Source organism: Mobula birostris, chromosome 13 (genome assembly GCF_030028105.1).
Source record: "Mobula birostris isolate sMobBir1 chromosome 13, sMobBir1.hap1, whole genome shotgun sequence".
NCBI classification, from domain to species: domain Eukaryota; kingdom Metazoa; phylum Chordata; class Chondrichthyes; order Myliobatiformes; family Myliobatidae; genus Mobula; species Mobula birostris.
The window spans coordinates 56,910,535-56,928,867 of record NC_092382.1 but is presented as its reverse complement, the minus strand read 5'-3'; the positions used below and the strand labels follow the sequence as shown (position 1 = coordinate 56,928,867).

The 18,333-nt window shown below is 45.3% G+C and overlaps 1 protein-coding gene across 8 annotated transcripts in view; it reads left to right on the top strand.

The window, feature by feature from the left end:
• Window positions 1-18,333, top strand: part of LOC140206860 (uncharacterized) — a 46,394-nt gene that overhangs the window by 11,169 nt on the left and 16,892 nt on the right. For 2 of the 8 annotated variants that reach the window (XM_072275108.1, XM_072275106.1), the window contains 3 exons: window positions 10,589-12,466; window positions 14,214-14,398; window positions 16,022-16,505. In XM_072275108.1, coding sequence (XP_072131209.1) covers window positions 10,997-11,716 — 720 coding nt within the window. In that variant the 5' untranslated portion in view covers window positions 10,589-10,996 and the 3' untranslated portion in view covers window positions 11,717-12,466; window positions 14,214-14,398; window positions 16,022-16,505. Of the gene's footprint in view, window positions 1-2,396; window positions 2,627-2,647; window positions 3,524-10,588; window positions 12,467-14,213; window positions 14,399-16,021; window positions 16,506-18,333 lie in introns of those variants that run through there. The other 6 variants (XM_072275103.1, XM_072275105.1, XM_072275107.1 and 3 more) reach the window with 5 other exon arrangements.

Genomic DNA, 18,333 nt, shown 5'->3' with positions numbered 1-18,333 from the left:
TCCAGAATTTTTCCAAGAGAGGGCAGGACCATAACATACGAGTCAAAGAAGCCACCTCAAAGTGACATCTGTCACAAATAGGATTTATATGGGAGTAAAAACGAGCTAGATTAACTTTAGATATGTGGGCCCTATGCACTGCCTTAAATTGTATCATAATATAGTTAGCCCATATAGAGGAAGATATATAGGTAAGTGAAGTTGAAGTTCCCTTTCCCATTCATTTTTAAATTTATCAGATCTACCTGGCTGTATTTTCATAATTATGTCATAAATAGTTGTTATTAATCCCTTCTGATAAGGATTTAAACCAAAAATGTTGTCGGTGACGTCAGTAGAGTGTGAAATCGGAAAGGTAGGCATCATTGCTAATAATAGTCATAATGAGCTGCTAATAATCAGCTGTTAGCATCTCAGATAAAAGCAGCTACAGCCGAAAGACCCACTTTAAAAATTCAGAAGAGAGATGGTAGTTTATCATGTAATTATGAAGACATTAATACAAATTTTCAAGACTTTTACATTGACGTTTATAAATCTCAGTTTTCAGTTGATCCTTCTAAAATGAATGCCTATTTACAAAAGATCAATTTTTCTCAAATTTCTGTTGATGATCAACAAACTCTTGATGCTCCTATCACTGAAAATGAAATTCAGAAAGCTTTTTTTTCCAATGCAATCTGGTAAAGCTCCTGGACTGGATGGTTATTCTGTAGGATATTATATAAAAGAATGAAAAATTGCTTTCTCCATATTTGTTGGAAATGCTTAAAGATTCTCTTTTGATAGGAGAGTTACCTCCCACATTTTATGAAGCTTCTATTTCTTTAATTCTTAAGAAAGATAAAGACCCAACACACTGTGCTTCATATAGACCTATTTCATTATTAAATAAGGATGCTACAGTTATTTCAAAAATAATGGCTGATAGGCTGGAGAATATACCAGCTAAAATGATCTCTTAGGACCAAACAGGTTTTGTAAAGGGCCGTTATTCCTTCTCTAACACTCGGAGACTGTTAAATGTTATATATTCATCCTTTTCTAAGACTCCCCAAATGCATTGTCTCTCTCGATGCTGAAAAGGCATTTGACAGAGTTGAATGGAAAACTTATTTAACGTTTTGGAGAAATACAGCTTTGGTATTAATTTTAATAAGTAGATTAGAATGATATCTGAAAGCTTTATTGCTACACTTATTACCAATAATTGCAGATCTCCTTTTTCTCGGCTTTCGCAGGGTACGAGGCAAGGATGTCCACTAAGTCCCCTGTTATTTAATTTGGTGCTGGAACCCTTGGCTATTGCACTTTGTGAAGCTAAAGATATCCATGGGATTTTCATAAATAGGACTATTCATAAGATCTCCCTTTATGCTGACAATCTCTTAGTTTATATGTCGAATCCTGAAGAATACATTCCTAGTTTATTGAAACTATTAAACGAATTTGGAAAGTTTTCGAGATATAAATTAAACCTTCATAAAAGTGAATTAGTTCCTCTAAATGATTCTGCTTCTATATATGATGACATTCCTTTTAAAGTTTGTAGATGGAATCCACTTACACTGTTAGCCGGCCGAATTCATGCAGTTAAAATGATGATTTTACGAAAATATTTATATGTATTTCAAAATATCCCTTTGTTTAACTAAGAAGCTTTTTGATCAGGTTAACCCTATTATCTCATCTTTTGTTTGGAATTGTCATAAGGTGGTGGCTGGGAACGGACCCAAGTGGAAGACACAGACACTGAAGTACTAGGGACAGGACTAGGATACAGGGTGAGGGCTAGGACATTGACACAAAAACCAGGAACCCAGAACAGGACTGGACAAGAGAGCTAGGAGCCCGGGCTTGGACTCCGAGCCAGAGACTGGAGAAGGATCCAGAATCTGGGTCTTGCCTCTGGCTCGGACCCCACAAGTAGGCAAGGACGTGACTTGGCTGGCAGGCAGGACGAGGCTGGAGTCTTCAGGCTTGAGGTGAGGCAAGGCTGGAGGCTGGAGACTTGAGGCGAGGCTGGAGGCTGGAGACTTGAGGCGAGGCTGGAGGCTGGAGACTTGAGGCGAGGCTGGAGGCTGGGGACTTGAGGCGAGGCTGGAGGCTGGAGACGAGGCGAGGCTGGAGGCTGGAGTCTTGAGGCGAGGCTGGAGGCTGGAGACGAGGCGAGGCTGGAGACGAGGCGAGGCTGGAGGCTGGAGACGAGGTGAGGCTGGAGTCTTGAGGCGAGGCTGGAGGCTGGAGACGAGGCGAGGCTGGAGACGAGGCGAGGCTGGAGGCTGGAGACTTGAGGCGAGGCTGGAGGCTGGAGACTTGAGGCGAGGCTGGAGGCTGGGGACTTGAGGCGAGGCTGGAGGCTGGAGACGAGGCGAGGCTGGAGACGAGGCGAGGCTGGAGGCTGGAGACTTGAGGTGAGGCTGGAGACTTGAGGCGAGGCTGGAGGCTGGAGACTTGAGGCGAGGCTGGAGGCTGGAGACGAGGCGAGGCTGGAGGCTGGGGACTTGAGGCGAGGCTGGAGGCTGGAGACGAGGCGAGGCTGGAGGCTGGAGTCTTGAGGCGAGGCTGGAGGCTGGAGACGAGGCGAGGCTGGAGACGAGGCGAGGCTGGAGGCTGGAGACTTGAGGTGAGGCTGGAGTCTTGAGGCGAGGCTGGAGACTTGAGGCAAGGCTGGAGACTTGAGGCGAGGCTGGAGGCTGGAGATAAGACGAGGCTGGAGGCTGGAGACTTGAGGCGAGGCTGGAGGCTGGAGACGAGGTGAGGCTGGAGGCTGGAGTCTTGAGGCGAGGCTGGAGGCTGGAGACTTGAGGCGAGGCTGGAGGCTGGAGACGAGGCGAGGCTGGAGTCTTGAGGTGAGGCTGGAGTCTTGAGGCGAGGCTGGAGGCTGGAGACTTGAGGCGAGGCTGGAGGCTGGAGATGAGACGAGGCTGGAGGCTGGAGACGAGGCTGGAGACTTGAGGCGAGGCTGGAGACGAGGCGAGGCTGGAGGCTGGAGACGAGGCGAGGCTGGAGGCTGGAGTCTTGAGGCGAGGCTGGAGGCTGGAGAATTGAGGCGAGGCTGGAGGCTGGAGACGAGGCAAGGCTGGAGTCTTGAGGCGAGGCTGTAGGCTGGAGACTTAAGGCGAGGCTGGAGGCTGGAGACGAGGCGAGGCTGGAGACTTGAGGCGAGGCTGGAGGCTGGAGACTTGAGGTGAGGCTGGAGTCTTGAGGCGAGGCTGGAGGCTGGAGACTTGAGGCGAGGCTGGAGACTTGAGGCGAGGCTGGAGGCTGGAGACGAGGCTGGAGACTTGAGGCGAGGCTGGAGGCTGGAGACGAGGCGAGGCTGGAGGCTGGAGATGAGACGAGGCTGGAGGCTGGAGACGAGGCTGGAGACTTGAGGCGAGGCTGGAGACGAGGCGAGGCTGGAGGCTGGAGTCTTGAGGCGAGGCTGGAGGTTGGAGACTTGAGGCGAGGCTGGAGGCTGGAGACGAGGCGAGGCTGGAGGCTGGAGTCTTGAGGCGAGGCTGGAGACTGGAGACTTAAGGCGAGGCTGGAGACTTGAGGCGAGGCTGGAGGCAGGCTTGGCTGGAGACTTGAGGCTTGGGGTCTTGAAGCTTGGCTTGTGGCGTGGCTCGAGGCTTGGGGTCTTGAAGCTCCTCCTGAGCAGGGCGCGGATCACCACCCGCCAGAGAAAAGGGACAGGAAGGGACAGAACTAACCGTAGGGTAACGGCAATACGGCCTGGCTTGCCCAACAGAGGCAAGGGATAGGAAGGGACAGAACCAACCGTAGGGTAATGGCAATACGGCCTGGCTTACCCGACGGAGGCTAGGGACAGGAAGGGACAGAGCCAACCGCAGGGTAATGGCAAGACGGCCTGACTTACCCAGTAGAGGCAAGGGACAGGGAGGAAGCTAGGTGCAGGGTGGCTCCAAGACTACAGGCAAGGCGATGCGAGAGTTACTGGAAAGACAAGGCAGGGCTTCAGGCGTGGAAACAGAAGGCAGGGGAAAGGGTACAAGGAGTAAGGACAAGAATATCTAGCAGCCATACCCTGGTCTCTGGAGGTATTAATGTAGCCAGCCCCAATGAGAAATAGCTGCCTCAATTAGTGCTCAACAGGAACAGAAACAGGGTAGACAGGAAAACCTGGAGCAAGGGTTGATGGACCGGACCATTAACCGGAATGCAAATTTCACGGTCCGGACCATGACAGGAAAAATAAAAGACTAAGAATTGATATATATCATTTACAAAAATTAAAAGAGGATGGAGGTCTTGCTCTGCCTAATTTAAGAATGTATTATTGGGCTGTTAATATACATTATATGTGTTTTTCGTTAAATTGGACTTATAAAAATGAACGATCACCTTGGGTTGATTTGGAATTGAAAGCTGTGAAACAGTTTCATTTAACCTCATTATTAGGACCTTCTATACCTGTACAACTGGCCAAAATTGCTGAATTAAATTTATATCCTGTGATTAAGCAGTCATTATGAATTTGGTTCCAGTTTCGTAATTTTTTTTGATCTCAAAAAATTTAAACTTTTTAGTTTATTGAAATTATTTATTTAAACCTTCATTAAGAGATCCTACCTTTCTTCTTTGGAGGAATAAAGGAGTTTATTGCTTCATTCATCTGTTCCAAGATGGCCGATTGATGTCTTTTGAGAGTTTAGCAACTAAATACTCTCGCTTGTATTCACATTTCCTGCAATATCTTTAGGTCTGTCTCTTTTACAAGAATATTTAAGTAATTTTCCATATATACAGGATTCTGTCCTGTTATATTTTATTTCAAAAATGAGCCCTTTTGTGAAAGGTTTTATTGGGAAAATTTATAATTTATTGTTACAACAGCATAATTACCCTTCACTTTAGATTAAGCAAGATTGGAAGACAGAGCTTAACATGACCTTGATAACAGAGGATTGATTGTGGATTTTGAAGTTGGTTAACTCTTCTTTGATTTGTACCAGTCACTCTTTAATTCAATTTAAAATTGTACATCATTACTATTTGACAAAGGAGAGACTGTCAAAAATGTTTCCGAATGTTGATAGTCAGTGTGATAGATGTAAAACTGAGACAGCTATATTGACACACATGTTTTGGTCGTGTTCTGTATTGAAACATTTTTGGAAATCTATTTTCTCGACAATTTCTAAAGTTTTAAAAATTAATTTATAACCTCATAAATTGACAGTTTTGTTTGGTATAATCCCTCAATGTATTCATGGTATTTCTCTATCAGACCAACATGTAATTGCATTTGTGACGTGATTGGCCAGAAGGGCTATTTTGTTGAAATGGAAAGATGCTTCTGCTCCTACTTTGATACAATGGTTCTCTCAGGTGATGCTATGTCTTAGTTTGGAGAAAATCAGAAGTCGAACTTTTGACCCTCGATCTTTAATAATAATTTTGTTGATCTTTAATAATAATTAATAAAAAAGATTTTAAAAATGAAAATCAGTTATTCCCTTTGCAAGGCCCTGACTTAATTACAGGCAGATGTTCATTCCTGTCCTTATCAATGAGTAGTCCTCTCTGTACTCAAACAAGGGTACAATATATAATGTTATGAACTAATGAGGGTATAATGTATAATGTTATCAGCTCTCAGTGTGTCTCTCTGCAAGCTGCAGAGAACTGGTAATGAGCCTGTCTTAGCTAACCGCTGAAGACAGAGTTTACTTCAGTTCAAACATTCCTATTCAGTCCCAATTATTCTTTCAGTCAGAGGTTACATAGGTTCAAAATGACTTTTTTATATATCCTCAATTTCTCAGGAGGATTCAGGGGAAATATTTATGTACAATATAGAAACTGGTGTTATCTGTGTGTATTGTGGCAATGCAGAAGTTGCTGGATAATTTACAAGTGGGAAGAAGTGGAGTGATATTTGGAAATCTGACTTATAGAAGCGCAATTTAGCAAGCAAACTACATATGGAAAATGTGCAAAAGCTCTGGGGAGAAAATCCTTCATTACCCGTTACAGGCCTGCTACATAGGTTGTGTGAGCGCGCAGATGAACTCGATCGATCCCAGAGAAGATCAAAGTTCTTATCGACAGCTGTTAAAATTAATACCTCTCTATATAAAATTCACTGTGCACATGTTATCGCTGGGTATAAAAATGCACAGTACAAGATTTATGTGCACACTGGTCATTACAAATTAGAGGGGACATTGGTGGGAAGGTGGGGAGACCTCCAGTGTCCCTGATGCCCTCACCTACAAGATGTGCATCCAGCTGCAGCTTGTAACCCTGCACTTTAAGGAGTTGGAACTTGAAATGGATGAATTCCGGATCATCCAGGAGTTGGAGGGGGTGATAGATATGACATGAAGAGAGGTGAGTTACACCTAAGGTGCAGGTCACTGGAAACTGGGTGAGAGTCAGGAAGGGGAAAGAGTTTAAATAGCCATCACAGAGCACTCTTGTTGCTATCCCGCACAACAGCAGGTGGACCACTTAGGAAACCGTTGGGGGGATTACCTGGCAGAGGAAAGTCAAAGGGATGAGAGGGGATTTGTTCGTTAGGGGAACAGAACAAAAGGGGAATAATATGCTAGTGGTAAGGATTGCTAGTGCTAGTGTGGGGGGAAGGGTGATGTGGTTAAAATAAGTTGAAGTGGGAATGGCAGAACAGATAGTGGAGAGGGTGAATTGAATTGACTTTATTACATACATCCTTCACATGCACAAGGAGTAGAAATCTTTATGTTACATCTCCGTCTAAATGTGCATTATGTAATTTATACTACAAACCCCATTTCCAGAAAAGTTGGAATATTTTCCAAAATACAATAGAATCAAAAATCTGTGATATGTTAATTCATGTGAGCCTTTATTTAACTGACAAAAGTATAAAGAAAAGATTTTCAATAGTTTTACTGACCAACTTAATTGTATTTTGTAAACATACACAAATTTAGAATTTGATGGCTGCAACACACTCAACAAAAGTTGGGACAGAGGCATGTTTACCATTGTGTTACATCACCTTTCCTTTTAATAACACTTTTTAATCATTTTAGAAATGAGGATACTAATTGTAGTAGATTTGCAATTGGAAATTTTGTCCATTCTTGCTTGATATAAGACTTCAGCTGCTCAACAGTCCGTGGTCTCCGTTGTCTGATTATCCTCTTCATCATGTGCCATACATTTTCAATAGGAGATAGATCTGGACTGGCAGCAGGCCAGTCAAGCACACGCACTCTGTGTCTACAAAGCCACGCTGTTGTAGCCCATGCAGAATGTGGTCTGGCATTGTCCTGCTGAAATAAGCATGGATGTCCCGGGAAGAGACGTCGCCTTGATGGCAACATATGTCTCTCTAAAATCCTAATATACGCCTCAGAGTCAATGGTACCTTCACATACATGCAACTCACCCATGCCGTGGGCACTGATGCACCCCCATACCATCACAGATGCTGGCTTTTGCACCTTTTGTTGATAACAATCCCAATGGTCATTTTCACCTTTGGCACGGAGAACTCGAAGCCCGTTTTTTTCTGAAAACTAGCTGAAATGTGGACTCATCTGATCACAGCAGACTGTTACACAGTCTTTCGTTCCATCTGAGATGAACTCGGGCCCAGAGAACTCGCCGGCGTTTCTGCATAGAGTTGATGTATGGCTTCCTCCTTGCGTAATACAGTTTCAAGTTGCATTTCTGGATGCAGCGACGGACTGTGTTGAGTGACAATGGTTTTCCGAAGTACTCCTGAGCCCAGGTGGCTATAATTGTCACAGTAGCATGACTTTTCTGTGCACTTTTCAATCTTATTTTAACTCTGTCCCAACTTTTGTTGAGTGTGTTGCAGCCATCAAATTCTAAATTTGTGTATATTTACAAAATACAATTAAGTTGATCAGTAAAACTATTGAAAATCTTTTCTTTGTACTTTTGTCAGTTAAATAAAGGTTCACATGAATTAACATATCACAGATTTTTGTTTTTATTGCATTTTGGAAAATATCCCAACTTTTCTGGAAATGGGGTTTGTAATTTATAATAAATTGTTTGTACATAGGACAGTCAATATAACATAGAAATGCAATTGTATCAGCATGGATTAATCAGTCTGATGGCCTGGTAGAAGATGATGTCCCAGAGCCTGTTGGTCTTTTTGCTGTGGTACCGTTTCCTGGATGGTAGCAGCAGGAACAGTTCGTGGTTGTGGTGAATTGGGTCCCCAATAACCTTCGGGCCCTTTTAACACACCTGTCTCTAAAAATGCCCTGAATAGTGGGAAGTTCAACAAATGCGCTGGGCTATCTGCACCACTCTCTGCCAGGTCCTGCGATTAAGAGAAGTACAGTTCCCATAAAAGGCAGTGATGCAGCCAGTCAGGATGCTGTCAATTGTGTTCCTGTAGAAAGTCCTTAGGATTTGGGGCACCATCCCAAACTTCAACTGTCTGAGGTGAAAGAGGTGCTGTTGTGTTTCTTTCACAACTCAACTGGTATGTACAGACCATGTGATATCCTTGTTGATGTTTATGCCGAGGAACTTAAAGCTGTTCATACTCTCAACCCCAGATCCAGTGATGTCAATAGGGGTTAGCCTGTCTCCATTCCTCCTGTCGTCCACAATCAGCTCCTTTGTTTTTGTGACAATGAGGGAGACGTTGTTTTCTTGACACCAGTCAGATGTTGTTCAGACCTCAGATAGAGTCAGCAATCAAACGTTTGAGCATGGTGCGATGAATGTGCTGAGCTGTGTATATCACAATGCAAGAAGCATCGTAGGAAAGCTAGATGAGCTCAGGACAGGGAATTATGATATTGTAGCCATTATTGGAACTTGATTGCACCCAACAATCTGAGGGATGTAGAGGAACAAGTTTGTAGAGAGATCGCAGACCATGCCAAGAAACAAAGATTAATTCAGAAAGTGATTTTAACTTTCCATATATTGACTGAGCCTCCCATTCTGTAAAAGGACCAGATGGGGTAGAGTTTGTCAAGTGTGCCCTTAATCAATACGTAGAATTCCTGACGTAGAAGTGTGCAATAAGCTATTAGGGAATGATCCAGGGCTGGTGACAGAAATTAGCGATAATAATGTCATGAAATTCAAAGTAAATAAGGAAAAAGAGAAGTCTGGTCCATGGGGTGAGATTCTAAATCGGAGAAAGGTCAATTTTGATGGTATCAGATTGTTTTGGACAGGCTGTTTTCTGCAAAGAAGCACTTGGTAAGTGGGAGGCCTTCACCAGGGAAATTTTGAGGGTGTAGAGTTTGTTTGTGCCTGCCAAAATAAAAGTTGAAAGGTGACTGGTGCAGGGGACCTTGGTTTTCAAGAGATAATGAGGCCTGGGACATTTCTTTCCCAATGCCTCAGACTTTTGGGGACCCAGACTCATTAATGACTACAATATCATAATTCCATGCCCTGAGCTCATATGACTTTTTTTTTAGTCATCTTCTGTTAGCTTCTAAAAACTTCCCAATAGGTTTTGCTCTTTTGTTTCCCCTCTCTTTGGCTTTTATGTTGATGTTGGCTTCTCATTTCAGCCACGGTTGTGTCCTCCTGCCTTTCCAATGCTTCCACTTCTTTGGGATGTATCTATCACTCAGCTCCAGAATTGCTCCCAGAAACTCCAGCCACTGCTGCTCCTTTGTCACTCCGACCGTATCCCTTCCAAACAAGTTTGACCAGCTTCTCTGTCATAGAAACATGGAGTAGTTCAGTACGGAACCAGCCTATTTGGCCCATCTAGTCAATGCCGAAAAACATTTAAGCTGTCTAATGCAACCACCTGCACCTGGACCATTGCCCTCCATTCACCTACCATCCAGGATCCCATCCAAACTTCTTCTAAATGGTGAAACCGAGCTCATATTCAACTCTTGTGCTGTCATCTCATTCCACACTCTCACGACAATTTCAGTAAAGAGCTTTGCCAAATGTTCCCGTTAAATTTTCCCCTTCCCCACTTACGCATGACTTCTGGTTGTCATCCCACCCAAACTCAGTGGAAAAAGCTGCTTGCATTTACCCTATCTATACCCTCATAATTTTGTAGACTTCTAACAAATCCTCAAAATAATGTGTAATTTCCTTTTTTAGGTGTATAAGATGATGAGGGGCATTGATGGTGTGGATAACCAGAGGTTTTTTTCCCAGGGCTGAAATGGCTAACACGAGGGGGCATAGTTTTAAGGTGTTTGGAAATAGATACCGAGGGGATGTCAGGGGTAAGTTTTTTACCCAGAGAGTGGTGGGTACATGCAATACACTGCCGGCTATTTGTGTGAGAGTGTTTCAGTTACTGTGGGGCCAGGCACCCATGCAGCTCAGTGGGAACAGGGAATAATACCAATGGAGAGAGTCAAACTGAGCCAGGTCACAGATTGGAGATGGCAGAAATACCCCATTCCTAATGAGACAGGGAGACTATCAGAGAATTTGATGCTCATTCCAGATACCAGCACTGTGCCCAGTTAGAAGATGATTTCTCTCTCCAACTTGGGTTGAACTTCACTGTAACAGTGTGATGTCAGTTCACGCCTTAGCAACTGAAGTGATCTCATCTGAAATGTTGTCCTTCACCCATTGATGGATTTTGTAAATCTTTTCATAGGTTAAAAATGGCAAGGAATTTGTCTACGGGAATCTTGAGAACAACACGCCAGTTTTGCTGTCTCAGCCCAGATATTTAAGAAGTGGAGCAAGGGATTCACTCAATCATCCTTCCTGCTCAGACTGTGGGGAGGGATTCACTCGATCATCTGACCGACTGGCATGCCCGTCATTTTACACATGGGGAGAGGCCGTTCATCTACTCAGACAGCAGGAATGGATTCACTCAGTCATCTCAACTGAAGGTACGTCAGCAAGTTCACACTGGATAAGGCCATTCCTCTGTTCTGTGTGTGAGAAGGGATTCAGTTGGTCATCCCGCCCATGGACACACCAGTCAGTTCACATTGGACAAAGGCTGGTCATCTGCTGAATTTGTGGGGAAGGATTCACTCGGTCACCTGACCTAATGGCTCACCAGCGAGTTCACACCGGGGAGCGGCCTTTCACCTGTTCAGACTGTGGTAAAGGATTCACTCGGTCATCCACCCTAATGGCACACCAGCGAGTTCACACCGGGGAGCGGCCGTTCATCTGTTCAGACTGTGGGAAAGGATTCACTCGGTCATCTGACCTAATGGCACACCAGCGAGTTCACACCGGAGAGCGGCCGTTCACCTGCTCAGACTGTGGGAAGGGATTCACTCAGTCATCTACACTGAAGGAACATCAGCGAGTTCACACTGGAGAGAGGCCGTTCACTTGTTCAGACTGTGGGAAGGGATTCACTAGGTCATCTAAACTGAAGGTACATCAGAGACTTCACACTGAGGAGAGGCCGTTCACCTGCTCAGACTGCGGGAAGGGATTCACTCGGTCATCCGAACTACTGGTACACCAGTCAGTTCACTCTGGGGAGAAGCCATTCAACTGCTCAGTCTGTGGGAAGAGATTCAGTCGGTCATCCACTCTTCAGAGACACCAGCGAGTTCACACTGGGGAGAAGCCATTCAACTGCTCAGCCTGTGGGAAGAGATTCACTCAGTCATCCCATCTACTGAGTCATCAGCGAGTTCACACTGGGGAGAAACCGTTCACCTGCTCAGAATGTGGGAAGGGGTTCACTCGGTCATCCCAACTACTGGCACACCAGTCAGTTCATACGGGAGCAACCGTTCACCTGCTGTGAATGTGGGAAAGGAATCATGTAGTCATCTCATCTGCAGAGACACCAGTGAGTTTACACCGGGACGAGGCCGTTCAGCTGTTCAGACATTGGGAAGAGTTTCTCTCAGCCTTCTCAATCAAACGTGCATCATTGAGTTCACACTGGGAGAGACGGTTCACCTGCTGTGAATGTTGGAAGGGATTCCCTCAGTAATCTAACCTTGTGACACACTATCGGGTTCACAGTGGGGAGAAAGTTTCAATAAGCTGCATGCTGGATATTTGTCCATCACCGTTGCTGAATGCAATTTCGAGAGTGACTGTCGGTGCTGAACTCTGCAATTATTGCTGCTGCTCACCACACCCAGTCCTGCACCCTGGTCACTGGGCATGGGAGGAGTTTCTTCTGCTGCACATTCACCTTTAATGGGACTGGAGTTTAATATTCTGGATAAGAGACCAATAAATCAGTTCTATTTTGAACACTGTCTCCGGTACTTAGTGAATTTATAACACACCTAGTGTACAGTAGACAGTCAACTCAGGCCGGCTGGACCCTACCAGTGATTCTGTTCCATGACAGTCCTTTTGAATTCTCCCCTGTTGTTCACCTCTCGCTCTGCCTGTGGTGATGGGTTCCAAATAGTCTCCACTCTGTGGGTGAAGAGGTTTCCCTTGAATTCTCTGCAGACTGAAGAAGTCAAGTTGACTGCAATTCTATCTGACATGCTCTTCTCCCCTGAAATCTCTGGGCTGAGGAAGAATGACATTGGTAGTTAACCTCCTCATTCATGGCTGATTTCCACATTATGGGTCATGTTCCCTGTTTCTGAAGAGTTAACATAGAAGCATAGAAAACCTACAGCAGAATAGAGTCCCTTCAGCCCACAAAGATGTGCTGAACATGTCCCTACCTCAGAAATTACTCGGGTTATCCGTAGCCCTCTATTTTTTCTGAGCTCCATGTACCGATCCAAAAGTCTCTTAAATTATCCTCCCCCACTGTTGACGGCAGCCAATTCCACCTGCTCACCACTCTCTGTGGAAAACACTTACCCCTGACATCTCTGCTGCACCTTCTCCCCAGCACCTTAAACCTGTGCCCTGTTGTGGCAGCTATTTCAGCCCTAGGAAAAAGCCTCTGACTATCTGCATGATCAATGCCTCTCATCATCTTATACACCTCTATCAGGTCACCTCTCATCCTCTGTCTCTCCAAGGAGAAAAGGCCAAGTTCACTCAACCTGTTTTCATAGGCATGCTCCCCAATCCAGGCAACATCCTTGTAAATCTCCTCTGCACTCTTTCTATGGTTTCCACACCCTTCCTGTAGTGAGGCGACCAGAACTGAGCACAGTACTCCAAGTGGGTTCTGAATAGGGTCCTATATATCTGCAACATTCCCTCCCGGCTCCTAACTTCAATTCCACAATTGATAATGGTCAATACACCATACACCTTCTTAACCACAGAGTCAACCTGTGCAGCTGCTTTGAGTGTTCTATGGACACAGACCCCAAGATTCCTCTGATCCTCCACACTGCCAGGAGTCTTAAATTAATACTACATTCTGCCATCATATTTGACCTACCAAAAGGAACCACTTCACATTTCTCTGGGTTGAACTCCATCTGCCACTTCTCAGCCCAGTTTTGCATCCTATCAATGTCCTGCTGTAACCTCTGACAGCCGTCCACACTATCCACAACACCCCCAACCTTTGTGTCATCAGCAAACTTACTAACCCATCCCTCTACTTCCTCATTCAGGAAATTTATAAAAAAAGTCACAAAGAGTAAGGGTCCCAGAACAGATCCCTGTGGCCCACCACTGGTCACCAACCTCCTGGTTGTGCCCAGCTGGGAATCAGCTATTCTGGATTTGGTGTTGTGCAATGAACCGATTTAGAGCACTTAAGGTAAAACAATTCTGAGGGGCAAGCGATCTTAATGTAATTGAATTCACCCTGAAATTTGAGATGGAGAAGCTAAAGTGAGACGTATCAGTATAACCATGGAATAAGGACAACTGCAGAGGCATGAGAAAGGAACTGGTCAAATTTGATAGGGAAAAAAAAGCACTGGCAGGGATGATGGCTTAGCATCAGTGGCTGTAATTACGGGAAGGAATTCGGAAGACACGGGATATATACATTCCGAAAAGGAAGAACTATTCCAAAGACAACATCACACAACCTCAGCGAATGAGAAGGCAAAGCCAACATAAAAGCCAAAGAGAGGGCAGATCACAGAGCAAAAATTGATGGGAAGTTAGATGATTGGGAAACTTTTCTGAACAAACAAGAGGCAATTAAAAAAGTAATTAAGAAAGAAAAGATGGAATATGAAGCTAGCTAATTACATTAAAGCTGATACCAAATGTTTCTTCGGATAAATAAACTGTAAAAGAGAGGCAACAGTGATATTGGACCAGAGGGAAACGATGTCTGGTGAGAGTGGGGTGGGTAGTAATCGTGAACAAGGAGATGGCAGGTGAACTGATTTAGTATTTTGTTTCAGTCTTCATTATGGAAGCAACCAACGGGAAGGTGGAAGTCCAGATGTCAGTGTCAGAAGTGTGTGAAGTTGCCGATACTCGAGAGAAATTTCCTGTGAAACAGAAAGGTCTGAAGGTAAATAGATCACCTGGACCAGGTGGTGTACATCCCAGAGTTCTGGAAGAGGTGGCCGAAGAGATTGTGGAGGTATTAGTAATGATGTTTCAAGAATCAATGAAGTCTGATATGGTTGCGGAAGACTCCAAATTTGGAAATGTCACTCTGCTATTCAAGAAGGGAGAGAGGTAGAAGAACAGAAGTTTCAGGACAGTTAGTCTGACCTCATTGGTTGGGTAGATATTAGTGTCAGTTGTTCGGGATGTGTTCTCAGGGCACTTTGAGGCACATAATAAAATCGGCCTTCAGCATGTTTGCCTCAAGGGAAAATCTTGCCTGAACAGTGTGTTGAAATTCTTTGAATTTATTGAAGTGGTAATAGCAAGATAGACAAAGGAGAATCGGTTGATGATGTGAACCTGCACTTTCAGAGGGTGTTTGACAAGGTGCTACACATGAGGCTGGTTAACAAGTTATGAGCCCATGATATTACAGGTGTTCCAAACTTCATGGGTATCTTGTGACTGTCTTATGACCATGATGATACAATGATACAAAGATTGGAGGTGTAGTAGACAGTGAGGAAGGTTTTCAGAGCCTGCAGAGGGACTTGGACCAGATGGAAAAATGGGCTGAAAAATGGCAGATGGAGTTTAATACAGACAAGTGTGAGGTATTGCACTTTGGAAGGACAAGCCAAGGTAGAACATACAGGGTTAATGGTAAGGCACTGAGGAGTGCAGTAGAACAGAGGGATCTGGGAATACAGATACAAAATTCCCTAAAAGTGGTGTCACAAGTAGATAGGGTTGTAAAGAGAGCTTTTGGTACATTGACCTTTATTAATCAAAGTATTGTGTATAAGAGCTGGAATGTTATGATGAGGTTGTATAAGGCATTGGTTAGGCCGAATCTGAAGTATTGTGTTCCGTTTTGGTCACCAAATTACAGGAAGGATATAAATAAGGTTGAAAGAGTGCAGAGAAGGTCTACAAGCATGTTGTCAGGACTTGAGAAACTCAGTTACAGAGAAAGGTTGAATAGGTTTGGACTTTATTCCCTGGAGCGTAGAAGAAGGAGGGGAGATTTGATAAAGGTATATAAAATTATGATGGGTATAGATAGAGTGAATGCAAGCAGGCTTTTTCCACTGAGGCAAGGGGAGAAAAAAAAACAGAGGACATGGGTTAAGGGTGAGGGGGGGAAAGATTAAAGGGAACATTAGGAGGGGATTCTTCACACAGAGAGTGGTGGGAGTATGGAATGAGCTGCCAGACGAGCTGGTAAATGCGGGTTCTTTTTTAACATTTAAGAATAAATTGGACAGATACATGGATGGGAGGTGTATGGAGGGATATGGTCCGTGTGCAGGTCAGTGGGACTAGGCAGAAAATGGTTCGGCACAGCCAAGAAGGGCCAAAAGGCCTGTTTCTGTGCTGTAGTTTCTATGGTTTCTATGATGTAATTAAGTACGTGATGAGCATGATGTAATCGTCTTGTGGAGGTCACATGATGTAATTTTCCCGCCGATGTGAGGTCACGTGATGACATGTACTCACCAGGTATATAAAGAGAGACCTCTGGTGCGATGTAGTTAGTTTTTCCAGTTGAGTTTTAAGTTTAGTTTGTTATTTAATTCGTCAGATACTCTGTTATGCTGCATATTCGTTTAGTTTCCCTCTAAAGTGGAGGTCTATTTTCTATTGTGTGTAGTATTGGAGAGTGAAGACCTTACTAAAGTACAGGAACTCACAGAGTCAAGTAAAGCTGATGTCGTTCGGCTCTCTTGGAGAGGATCGACCTTTATTGAATCTTTGTTCAAGAAATAGTGACCTGCATCTGACATATCATCTGCTAAAGCAGGAAGAATTGTGCAGTAACTATTCTCCAGAGGAAAAGGTCAGTTCCTTTAAACCATTTTATTTCCGTCGCCGTGAATCCTGCGGACAAGGCAGGTTCCGGCTGGGGTCAGCAGTAATGTCACGTCCTCGAGGAATTCTTTACTTTAGGAAAGTCTCTCCTAACTGACTGTATAAATCTCTCGGACTTTCGAATTTACCATTCTAAGAACTGGGTTCGAATTTACCACTTTAAGAACTGTTTTCGCATTTACTCTTTTAAGAACTGTTTCAGAGTTGCCGTAGATCAGTTAACTTCTGATTAAGTTAGTCGTTTAAATACATTTTGCTACTTTTGAGCAGAGATTAATAAATGTTTGTTTGTTTTTATAAAACCTGACTCAATTCTATATTCATTGTTACCGGTCACTTGACATGGGAAAGATTATTGCATGGATAAAACAGTGGCTGATTGGCAGATGCAAAGGATAGTAATAACGGGGATGTTTTCTGGTTGGCTGCCGGTGACTAGCAATGTTCCACAGGACTTGGATGACAGAATTAATAGCTGTATTGCAAAGTTTGCCGATCATATCAAGAGAGCTGAAGGGCCAGGTAGTTTTGAGGAATCAGAGAGGCTATAAAAGGACTTTGGCGTTTAGAGGAAAGGGCGTAAATGAAGCAGATGGAATACCGTGTCCCGAAGTGTATAGCCATGCACATTGGGGAAAGAAATACCGAATACACTATTTTCCAAATAGTCTAAACTTGGCGGCACTTGTGCAGGATTCCTTAAAGGATAATTTGTAGGTTGAGTCGGCGGTGAGGAAGACACCGAGTCCTAGCCCAGACCCTGAGTCCCAGCCTAGTCCAGGGCCTGAGTCCTTGTGTTGTCATGGTCCGGTCCGTGGACTCAGGACTCTGGGTCTTCCAGCTGTCCCTTGTTTGGTTGAGTTAATCATGGGCACCTGATTCCCATCTTTCAGCTTGGAATATAAGTAGTCTTGTGGTTGAGTATGAGCTGCTGGTTTGTCTCGTTAGTCCCCTTTGGAGCAACCTGCTGATGGAAGGCTAGTGAAACCATCCGTGATCTCTAGGCCTGGTTGGAGGACCAACGCTTCATTGAGCCTTGTTGCCACTCGTCAGAGCAGTCATCGTGATATGGATTGGCTGTTTCTGTAGCCAGCCAAGGTTGCTGACTGCCACAAGACTCAGAGCCACCCCAGATTGAGCTCTTTTCCTGTCTTTGCCTCTGTTGGGTAAGCCAGGCCGTAATTGCCGTAACCCTGTGGTTGGTTCTGTCCCTTCCTGTACCTTGTCTCCATTGGGTAAGCAGGCCATTTGCCGTTACCCTGCGGTTGGGTCGGCCCCTTCCTGTCCTTACCTCCGTGGGGTGAAGTTCCCTGTCCTGCCCAGGAGTTCCATGTCCTGCCCAGGAGAAGGTCCAAGAATCCAGGCCTTGAAGATCACAACCCAAGCTCCAAGAACACAAGCCTCGAAGATCTAAGACCCCAGCCTGCAGCCAAGCTCAAGACCCCAACCTGCAGCCATGCTCAAGACCCAGGACCCCAGCCTGCATCAAAGCTCAGGACCCAGGACCCCAGCCTGCAGCCAAGCTCAAGACCCAGGACCCCAGCCTGCAACCAAGCTCAAGGCCCAGGACCCCAGCCTGCAGCCAAGCTCAGGGCCCAGGACCCCAGCCTGCAGCCAAGCTCAGGGCCCAGGGCCCCAGCCTGCAGCCAAGCTCAGGGCCCAGGGCCCCAGCCTGCAGCCAAGCTCAGGGCCCAGGGCCCCAGCCTGCAGCCAAGCTCAGGGCCCAGGGCCCCAGCCTGCAGCCAAGCTCAGGGCCCAGGGCCCCAGCCTGCAGCCAAGCTCAGGGCCCAGGACACCAGCCTGCAGCCAAGCTCAAGGTCCAGGACCCCAGCCTGCAGCCAAGCTCAAGGCCCAGGACCCCAGCCTGTCTCCCGGCTCAGGCCTGTAGACCCCAGCCTCGTCTTGCTCTGAAGCCATGTCATGTCCTTGCCTGGTTCTGGAGTCCGAGCCCGAGGCAAGACCCAGGTTCTGGGTCTTTGTCCAGTCTTGGGCTCGGAATCGAAGCCTTGTCTCCTAGTCCATGGTTTCTAGTCCTGGTCCCACTTTCTTAAACCCAAGTCTGCATTCTTGTCCCTGCTTCTTGCCTGTATCCTG